Consider the following 10822-nt stretch of genomic DNA (forward strand, 5'->3'; position numbering starts at 1 on the left):
ACAGTATTAACACTTAAGGATATCCCTGTTAGCTATATAATTATTCCATCCATTTTACAGTACATAGGTTGGACAGGACCTGCTGTGCTTTCAAAAGGCCTAACTAGCAGTTGTTTTCTTATATACTTAAATTTCATCTAGGCATATGAGGTAATGAGATGCTGCAGTGATTTTAATATTTCTTTCTTAGGTTAAGTGGTTCATTCTTCTTTATTCTAGATCCACAGAGTGAAATATAAATTAGTGTGCTTTAGTACTTTACTTTTTAAAGTATCTAGTTCATTCCAAAGTGAAAACTGTCCAATATTAGTATGACCTTTTGAGAAATGTCATAGCAGTAGTATTGATCAGTGACACAAGTTATGGAAATAATGCAGAAAAGGAGCCAGAATCTCAGCTGAAGTCTGTATAAATCTCATCTGTCTCTCTCAGTTGGAGTGATGCTGATGTTGCAATATTTATGCAAAATGGGGAGGAACTTGGCTGCTTTCATATCTCTAAATTTAGTATGTGGGTGGGCCAGGACAGTGAGCAGTTTATAACATCTCTGTACAGCAAAGTTAATAAATCCATTTTGTACATGACCTCTGCAAACCTTCCGTCATCCATTAAAAATGTTGCTGTGCTGTTGACAATAAGTGTCAGTAGCAAGGAAGACAGGAGGAAGACCTAGTACACTTATTTCCTGTAACATTAAAGCCACTATAATTATGGGTCATTTGCCTGGTTTCTTTGGTAATTAAGAGTTTTAATTGCTTCTAGTTCCAGGGAATTAGTTAAGCTTTTCATTATGCATATTGCATTCCATAATCATCGTCTCCTCTCATACACCAAGCTTACTGACATCATGGAAGTCAATTAGGTCTTTCAAGGCAGAGCAGTGAAGTATATTTCTTTGTATGGACTGGATTAGAAAGTTTCTGAAAAGCCTTGATAATGCTGTTCTGTGCAACATTTAAGCTTAGTCTTCAAAAGGGAAAGCCTGTCAGGGCTTCGTTTACTGTTTGAGAATGCATAGTGTGCTTGAGGTCACAAGCTAATCTGTTCTTAAGAAGAAAACCTTTAGGCAGAACTGTACTTCAGTCCTAACAACAGTTGTTCCAGGATTACATATTTGTAGTACAAATACTGAGCAACAATTGAAAATATCACATTGATCAAACTGGAGTAGGAAAAGAAGGAATTTAGAGACTGTATAAAGGAAATTAACACAAGAGAGATTGGTTTGGTTCCATTGGCTCATTGAAATTCATTAGTTAAGGTTTGCTTTATGAAAAGCAAGGTAGAAGGCACATTTTGCTTTTCCGTCACTGACTCCAAGTAGTTGCTGACATCTTGATGGGCGAGGGCAAATATTTTAAAAAGAAAAGGAAGTAGAAAGGGTTTGCTTCCTCTTTTCTGTTCCAGTCTCTGGTTACAGGTCGTAGATATACAATATAGATATATATAGTGCATCTATTTAATATGTCTTGCAAAAATGTTTTCTTTGATCATAAAAAAGTTTTTAGAGGTTGCAGCTTGGTTTTCACAGAGCACAGCCAGAACAGCTAAACTTCGTGCATCTTTAATCTTTTCTGGTCAAAGAATGTTTTAAGGAGCCTAAAAGATGCAGTGTACTGATGTATGTTCTCCCAGTGCACCAAATCTGGATTCAGTCAAAAGTTAAATTAAGTTTAGTAATTCATTGCTCTCACCCAGCAAGTATTAGTTGCCACAATCTATTGTATTGTGAAGAAAAGGATAAGAAAACCATCCTGAGTATGTAGGAAGGGATTTGATACTTTGGTAATGACTACAGAGAAGAGCCTAATGGATGAGAGAGAAATTTATGATAAGGCAGAGTTGCAATGTCTGAAGAGTGTAGGGAACATTGTACTTATCATCCCAAAGTCTGTATTGAATTACTGAAATGACTTACGACAGTGATTTTTATATTATTAGTAGTAGCGCTGCTAATAATATTGATAATAGATGCAGTCTAAATTGCAGAACTGTTAGAAACCGTATGTCAGCATAGGTCTGAATTCTTGGATGCTTGGACACTAAAGGTTGCTTTGCATTGTCCGTGACCAAAAATTCAAACTCCTGTTTTATACAGGAATGAACTCCAGAAGAATTGTTGTCTATTATATAGAAGTTCAGACTAGATGATCCATCTGACTTTGTATGAATGTTGACAATCCAGTTGAAATGTGTGTGTTTGTGAAATTGTTTTAAGTGTGTTTTAAATGGTGTTAAAGTCATTTGGCCTATTTCATGTACTTACTATGGTCCTCAGCTAATACTACTGCAAAACTATTGGATTATCTTACCTTGCATGCTTAATGCTGTCTTTCTTACAACTTTTGTTGAAAGGAAAAACTTTATGTTCAGTGTTACTAATTACCAATTAAAATAAATAAAGATGACTCTGCCATTGTAACACAATTTAAAATATGTAAACATATTTCAATTTAATTCAATTACTTCAATTCTTCAATGTGATATTTCGTGTCTGGAAAATGTTTAGGTTTTGCTGAAATGTACCCTAGCCACAAGGTATGGAAAAGTTCTATGAAGTGATACACTGGCCAATTGCAAAAGCTGAAGTATTATTCAGATATATGGAAAAAAGTTGAAAGGGCAAACTTTTCATCACTTCGGTTATTCATATTTATCTATATTTTTGAGATCTAAACAGATAGCACTATAAAATTACTGCAGCAGTCGGAGGGATAAGAAGCAGTATGGGTCAAGGTCTAATTCTAAGTCAGGTGTTGAAGTAGCTTTCTAATTTTTCTTAATGAACCATGAATTAGGCAAAACAAACATTACTGAAGGTGGGATCGTATCTTTGTTATATTTACTTTTAATGAATTTTACTATTATAACTGTGGAAGTTTATTAAGTAGTTGACTGAGCTCATGATTTTTTCCTTAAATCAACCATAGATATTATTTTCCAATAAATATGTGTAATTCATTTCGCTAAGAATATACCTTTGGTTGGTTTCTTCAAAGTTTTTCCAGTCTTTGTGCATTTTATATATGTGTACCTACATAGATAATGCATACCATACGCATGGTATAAAGAAGTAGGATGGTTCATTTCTGTTACTTTGGTTAGTTTTTTTTACAACATTTCTATTTTTACAGTTGGTGTAGTAATCAAAACAAAACGGTGAAAGGTACTTTTAGATTGACTTACAAAATACTAGATTTTAAGTGCTTGCTTTTTTCAGAAAAAAAAATAATAATCAAAACTAACAGTAATTTAACCAGATTAGTATGAAATGCTGAAACACTGAAGAAGAGTTGAATTTTTAAACAAAATAGTATAGCATTTCAATTTTCAAAATACTGTGTTATATATTTATTATTGAATATTGTACTGTTAAATTGCAAAATTCACACATATAATGTATTCATTATTTTTAACAACTTTGATTCCATACTGCAAGCTTGAATGATTTTGACTATTTTAAGATATGGAACTTTTACCTGACTATACTGCCTCTTCTCTAAGAGTAACAGTCCAATATAATTGCTGATTTTCTTTGTCAGCATTGCTTTGGAACTAAGAAACTAGAACATGAATTCAAGAGCACTCTTTTGTCACATAACTTCTGTCTTACTTACCTAGGGTCCTAATATTGACATGGGTACTGTAGTCTTCTCCACTCTCATATGCATAAGAAGTGTCACACCTGCAAATGAAAGCACTACTTTTGCTATTTTACAGGTTATAAAGTTATAGAGTTATGTTGCCTGCTTGTAAAGGTATTTAAGCACACACTTTACTTTAAGCTTGTGCTTAAACCTATTACCAGAAAAGGATTCGCTTAGGAGCATCTAGATAACCAGTAGTTGGGATTTAAGTATGCGTGTAGATGCCTTTTTAAATTGAAATGAATTTAAAGTTAATTACCGTGCAGATGTTCTAGTTGATAGGTTTACCCTTGTTCTGATTAGGGATGTCTAGGCTACAAATTGAAGTTCACTTTCCTACCAATTTTTATTCAGTATCATTTTCTCTTTTTAAAATAGAATATACAAAGTTTGTAATAACATTATTTTTTCACTTCTTTCTCCTCACCCCTTTGTTTCTCAGTGTCTTGTGTTTGAAGATTCACCACTAGGAGTCAAAGGAGCACTGGCAGCAGGAATGCAAGTGGTTATGATACCAGATGAAAATTTAAATCCAGATCTTAAAAAGGAGGCAACTCTACTGCTGAACTCTATGGAGGACTTCAAACCAGAACTCTTTGGCTTACCAGCATATGATTAATGCCTAGTGTTTATGCACATAAGCTTGACTGGAGTTCACAAAAGTGGAATTAAATCTTGTTAAGGTTTTATAATTGTTTTGCTTTGTCTCTCTTTCTTAAAGCTAGAACACAAAAATCCTGTTGACTCCAAGTCTTCCAACCTTTGAAAGTTGATTGGAATATTACTTGCTCTCATGATAAATGCTAAATTAAAGGAGCATTTCATCTTGTGAAGTGAATCCAGCCTTGTTCTCTGTAGATCCTAATGTTTTCTGGGAATATTATGAAACTATTTAGACAATTTATGGTAACTGCATTGGAAGCTTCTTGTTCTGTTTCTCCTGTTTCTCCTTGAATGGCTTACTGTTTAGCTCTTAACCAGAAATCTGTTCTGGATTGGCTTCTATCCCATTACATTGTTTTTGATACATTTATCGCTATCAACATGTTTATCCATTTCCTCATCCTGTAGTTGCCTGTCTATTCCCCTTTGTATCCTCCTGTCATTTTTTGTAGTTATTTCCGAGGATTTCCTTGTACTTTCTGTATTTTTTTTTCTCCTTGGAGGTTTAATGAGATGACTTCCAGAGATCCCTTACAACCTCCATTCTTTTGTAATTCTCTGATTATCTTTTTTTGGGCATGTTACATGCCTACTAGAGGTATACAAGGTTATATGGTCCGACTTTTTAAGCAAAGTGTTTTGCATCTTCCTTCTTTCCTTATATTCTTATTTTCCATGTTGCCACGTACCCTTCCCTTTCATACTTCTGAAATGAATTCATCCAATCTCCTTGTTTTAATGCTGATAAAGTTAGGGCTTCTAACTCCTTCATACCCAAATAGTTTTCTCTAGGCCATCCTTACTTTTCTGCTCTTTCTTGAGTCCTTTTTTTGGTGTGTTCACTAGAGACAGTCTTGAAATCTATTTTTAAAATAAAGAAATTGTACTTTGGGTTGATTTAAATACTTAAAATTGATTTTCATGGCTACTATAATTTCCATAAATTTTTTATGTTGTCATCTTTCCCTCTTACCTTTGTTTCTGGAATCTTGTCAAGGCAAAGGTAGGAACTCTTAAGAAATTGCTAGACATAGACAGGTTTTGGTAGAATCCAAAAGTACATACATGCCAAGATGGAAGCAATGTCTTTTACTTTTCATTGTTCAAAGAAAGCTGTAGTGTGTAGGTTTATTACTTTTATAAAATAAATTATAGCATTTAAAAATAATTTTCTGATTGATTGTCCATAAAGTACTCCAAAAATCCTGGTAAAATATCTGTCCCCATAAAATCAATGTGTATGAAGTTGGTCAAATAAGAAAATTTGAACTTTTTTTTTTTTTTTAATATCATCTGTTTATCTGCGGTCTTCCTCACAAAACCTTTTCTAGGCATTTTTGGTGTTCACTGTTTAGTTAGAAAGTTTTTTGTCCAGGAAGAAAAATAAATGACTCATTGATGCTTCAGTGCTTCAGTATTTAGCGTGACTTTCCTTATGTTTTTTTTTCCTCCAAAATTAACAAATAAATAAATAAATACATAAATTACTTTTACTTCTTTTCACAGTCTGTTACAATTTTCTGTTGCTGTGGTCTGCTCATAACTCAAAAAAAAAAAAAAGACAATTTTATTCCATATAGTCAGTCAAATATGAGCTAGATGGTACTAGAAGATCTTTAATACATATAGTATAAAATTTTGAAGTTTAATTCTTTTCATTCAAGGATCTGGAAGCATTGTTTTAAAAAAGGGTAAATACTATTTCAATGTAGATACTTTACATATTATATAATTTCTTTAAGCCCATGGATACTTACACAGTGACAACAAACCACCCCATCCAAATTAAATTCCATTTCTGGTCTTTTCAGGCAAGATAACAGAAATATTGCTATATATTTCCTTCATTTATTTATGTTATATAACACAAAGTATTACTGTAGAGCAATAATTCTGAGCTTTCATGTGTAAAACGGGTGCCTGATGGGATCCTCTTCGTTCATAATCACTGAATTCCAACAGGGAAGTTACTACGTAGAACAAGCTTTAATAAGAGGTAATTAGTAGTTTTTTGAAAGTTTGTCATATAGTTAATTTAACTGTAGAGTTTTACAAAATGAAATAAAATAAAAAAATAAAAATGAAACATCTCATTTGCAGTTTACCTCAAAGGAACTACTATCAAATCTTTTTATTTATTTATAAGATGCAGAGAATAATAAATATAAAACACCACAAAATCAGAATTACTTTACAAGGAGAAGTAATCATGAGATCAGTAGACTCTGCGATCCTATTTTAATAAGTTCATCATATGTGGAGAATTTAGAAATTCACTTCCTAACTCTAGAGTAAATTGCGTCCCAAACAATTATTTTTCTGTGCATTTAAATATCCCACTTGACAGTTTTCAATGAGATTATTGCCCCAAACTGCAGTCTCTGAATCTCAGCCACATGTGATCACCTTCCCTTCCTTTTATTAAAATTCTATTCCACATAATTTACTGCTTGCTCTTGACTGGTTTCTTGGTCCTGTGCTCGTGGTTTTTGAAGTATCATTGTTAGCTTTTCTCTTGACTGTGAACACACAATTAAATTGTTCAGGAATAGTAATCTCAAAAATCTCGTCATCTGCATCATGTAAGTGGTGGATATTCATGGCAGCCATAGATGACTGTAGTCATGAACCATATACCAAATATCAACATATGTTTGTGTGTATTTCTTTATCCACTTTTGGTTCAATTTGTGGCTGTGTAGCTCAATCATCTCAACAACATCTGTTCAGGAAAAAAAAATAAAATAAAAACTTGGATCCTTTCCCTTCCTTCCATCTGGTGCTTTACAGATGAAGTCTTGTTTTGACTAAACTAAAAAAATCCATACCAGATCCTGGCTACAGATCATGAGGGCATGTGAGCAATCAGGACATTTGAATGCTCCATCTGTGTTTTGTATTAAGAGTACTGTTAAAAACTAATACAAAAAAAACCTATCCTCTAACTCAGCAAGCAGACTTCAATCCCAACAAATACTTAAGTACATGCTTAATTCATTTTCATTAAGCATAGAAAATAAGAACCAGCTTAATTTTAAGAATACATTTATTTTTAATGTATAACGTGCTTTAGCCATATCCTGAGAATTCCAGCCTCCAAGGAATAAAGGCAAAACTTCCTGACCAAGTTTTTGCCATTTGTAAATAAGATAAGTACAGCAAGATGGAGCCAAATTTAACAATGAAAATAAAAAAAGTAAAAAGGAAAAGGAAAAAGAAAATGCTAGTGATCTATGAGGCGTTCTACTGCAACTTGAACTCCTTTCTGCATCACAAGTGAACTACATTTTACATTGTACTGGACCTCTGATGGGATTCATCCTGATAGGATTTTCAGGTTGCAAAGATAAACAGGAGTTTCATTGAATATACTGAGGTGAAAATTCATTGCATTCAGAAATTCTTCCTGTTCCAATGCAATCTGATGTCTGTGAAGGTTGGCACTTGCCTTGTACAAATAAAGATCAGAAAAAGCTGAGATGTTCATTCCTCACTTGGATTAGATTTCTTTCTAAAGAATGCTGTAGTTAAACCATACGAACCTCTGCCCAGAATCAAATTCATGTTGCATATATTCCAAAAAATTGTCTTCAGTAAAAGCCAAACTAGATAAATCAGAAAAAACTGAGTTGCAAGAAACTTCACATTTATTAAGAAGAAATTAAACGATTTTCCACAGTGTTAAGATTCATCTGTATCTTTAATGGAAAGAAGCTTGAGATTGTGTTGTACTACATATTACGTGCTGCAGATATTTATTAATGAGAGAGAAATTCACTTTTTTTTTTTTTTTTTTTTTTAATCTTGATAAATTTGGACACCAAGAACACTACTTAGGCAGTACAATTCTGAGCCACATGAAGAAAAAAAATCAATTTACATGTTTATAATTTTCCACTTCAAAATTTCACTGAACTTTGTGTTTTGCATTTGGGGGAATAGAACAGATTTTTGCCAAGGTAGTGGAAATAAGTGGAAAGACTGGAATAGAGGAAAAAGGAACTCTCTCAGTACACTCTGTCCCAAGGGAAGCATGATTGTCACCAACCCATTATGTTAACTTTCCCTTCGGCCATTGTTTCACAAATTGTAGGTTTAATTTCCTTATTAAAGCGGAGAACAGAAGGAGGAAGAGAATTTGAAGTAAAGCACGTTCCAGAACTTCTGAGTGCTGAGGAACCTACCTCAGCAGGTATGAGTATGATGAGGCTGAGTGTGCTAGAGGCTGTGTCCTCACCAGGTAGTTCAGTGCAATAAAAAATTGATTTTAGAGGGCAGGGTGTAGCAACATATGTTGAGAAAGGATGTTAGTCTCCTGTTCTTCAGTCCTTTGACCTATGGGCTCTAAACTATCATATTAAGATGTTGGCACGTCTCTCAGTCCCATGTGGCCTCAGCAGGGAGAAAGCATTTCAACTCTCACCCTTTTTTGCAGCCTTTTCCTCAGAATATCTGCAGCATGAAACAGGAGTGTGAAGCCAAATATTAGGAGGATAATTGTGAATATGATTGATTCAAAAAATAGTGGAGAAAAATAAAGTGTTAGAAGAAAGGAACTAGAGACAAGGAAGCAATCCATGGTGTAAACCGTCTAGAACCAAAGATACCAATGAAGTGAATGAAAAGGAGACAGAAGAGTCTTTAGGAAAAATGTAAAAGCACTAACTGTGGAGGGAAAATCTGTGGGTGAGCAATTGGCTGACGCACAGGGCTCAAAGGGTTGTGGTAAATGGGGCCACATCTGTCTGGTGGATGGTCACTAGTGGGGTCCCTCAAGGCTCCATTTTAGGGCCAGTCCTCTTCAATGGTTATATAAATGATTTGGATGTAGGACTAGAAGGTGTTTTGAGCAAATTTGCCGACGACACCAAACTTGGAGGAGTTGTGGACTCGGATGAGGGTGGAAAGGCCTTGCAGAGAGATCTGGACAATCACCAACTGCATGAAGTTTAACAAAAGCAAGTGCTGGGTCCTGCACCTGGGACGGGGCAACCCTGGCTATACGTACAGACTGGGCAATGAAACGGTAGAGAGCAACCCCGCAGAGAGAGACCTGGGCATTGTGGTTGACGGCAAGCCAAATGTGAGCCAGCAGTGTGCCCTGACAGCCAGGAGGGCCAACCACATCCTGGGATGCATCAAGCACAGCATTGCTAGTCAGTCGAGGGAAGTGATTGTCCCGCTCTACTCTGCGCTGGTGCAGCCTCACCTTGAGTACTGTGTGCAGTTCCGGGCACCACAGTACAAAAAGGACATTAAACTGTTGGAGAGCCTCCGGAGGAGGGCGACGAAGCTGGTGAAGGGCCTAGAGGGGAAGACATATGAGGAGCAGCTGAGGTCTCTGGGCCTGTTCAGCCTGGAGAAGAGGAGGCTGAGGGGGGACCTCATCGCAGTCTACAACTTCCTCACGAGGGGGAGTGGAGAGGCAGGTGACCTATTCTCTGTTATCACCAGTGATAGGACCCGTGGGAACGGTGTTAAGATGAGGCAGGGGAAGTTTAGGCTGGACATCAGGAAGAGGTTCTTCACCGAGAGGGTGGTCGCACACTGGAACAGGCTCCCCAGTGAAGTAGTCACTGCACCAAGCCTGTCTGAATTTAAGAAGCGATTGGACTGTGCATTTAGTCACATGGTCTAAACTTTTGGATAGACTTGTGTGGTGCCAGGAGTTGGACTTGATGATCCTTATGGGTCCCTTCCAACTCAGGATAGTCTATGATTCTATGATCTTAGCATTAACAGAATCAAAACCCAGGTCAAAAACATTTTCAAAGACATTGTGATATGAGGTACTGAGAGATATAAGAGGCAAGTTTCTGAAGTGTGTTTCTTAGAACCACAGTCCAAAGAAAATGGAAGAGTTGAAATACAGAATCAAAGAAGATTCTGGACTATTCGTAAATAGTATTTGATGAGCATCAGAACACAAGTAAATATAGAAATATATCAATAAATGCCTTAGTTCGGATGCTGGTAAACCGTGGGAAACTGTTTCAGTTTTGACTTTGAAATTTTGAACTGCTTGAACAACTGGGAAATGGAAGAGTATGTCATCAGCCTGAAGACATCTGAAAGAAACTGCGTCATACCATTGTTCTCCATTATCTTTACCTCAAACTACAAATTGACTGAGTGAATTCATCATTTCTTCCATGTCAACAACATCTGTATGGTAACCAGAGCAATTTTCCTGCAGAAAGGGATATTTGAAAAGATTTTAACTGTCTTTCCTATGTAATATTCTAGTTAAAGTGTGTTGTTGTGTTTTCATTTACTCCTTATTTCACGTAGAGCAATAACTACACAGCCAGCAACTCCTCCTCATTTAGAGGACTGCAGAAGTTGGAGTACAGAGGTTTAATTAAGTCCCTGTAGATTTGACAAAGTAGTTTCCACTGTATCTTCTTGATGTCGTGCTAGTAATGTAATTGGTTACCACTATCTGTATAACTAAATGCGGGCAATGTGCCTAATAGTAACATTATCCAATCCAAATCACTGTATGACTGCAG

The 10822-nt window shown here is 35.7% G+C and overlaps 1 protein-coding gene across 1 annotated transcript in view; it reads left to right on the forward strand.

Moving 5' to 3' along the window:
* PUDP (pseudouridine 5'-phosphatase) overlaps positions 1-6396 on the forward strand; it is a 77640-nt gene extending 71244 nt beyond the window's left edge. Inside the window, exon 4 of the mRNA XM_080587116.1 lies at positions 4090-6396. Within this exon, the coding sequence (XP_080443242.1) occupies positions 4090-4266 (177 nt within the window). The 3' untranslated portion in view covers positions 4267-6396. The remainder of the gene's footprint in view (positions 1-4089) is intronic.
* The last annotated feature ends 4426 nt before the right edge of the window (positions 6397-10822 follow it).

Source organism: Anser brachyrhynchus (genome assembly GCF_964034855.1).
Source record: "Anser brachyrhynchus genome assembly, chromosome: 1".
NCBI classification, from domain to species: domain Eukaryota; kingdom Metazoa; phylum Chordata; class Aves; order Anseriformes; family Anatidae; genus Anser; species Anser brachyrhynchus.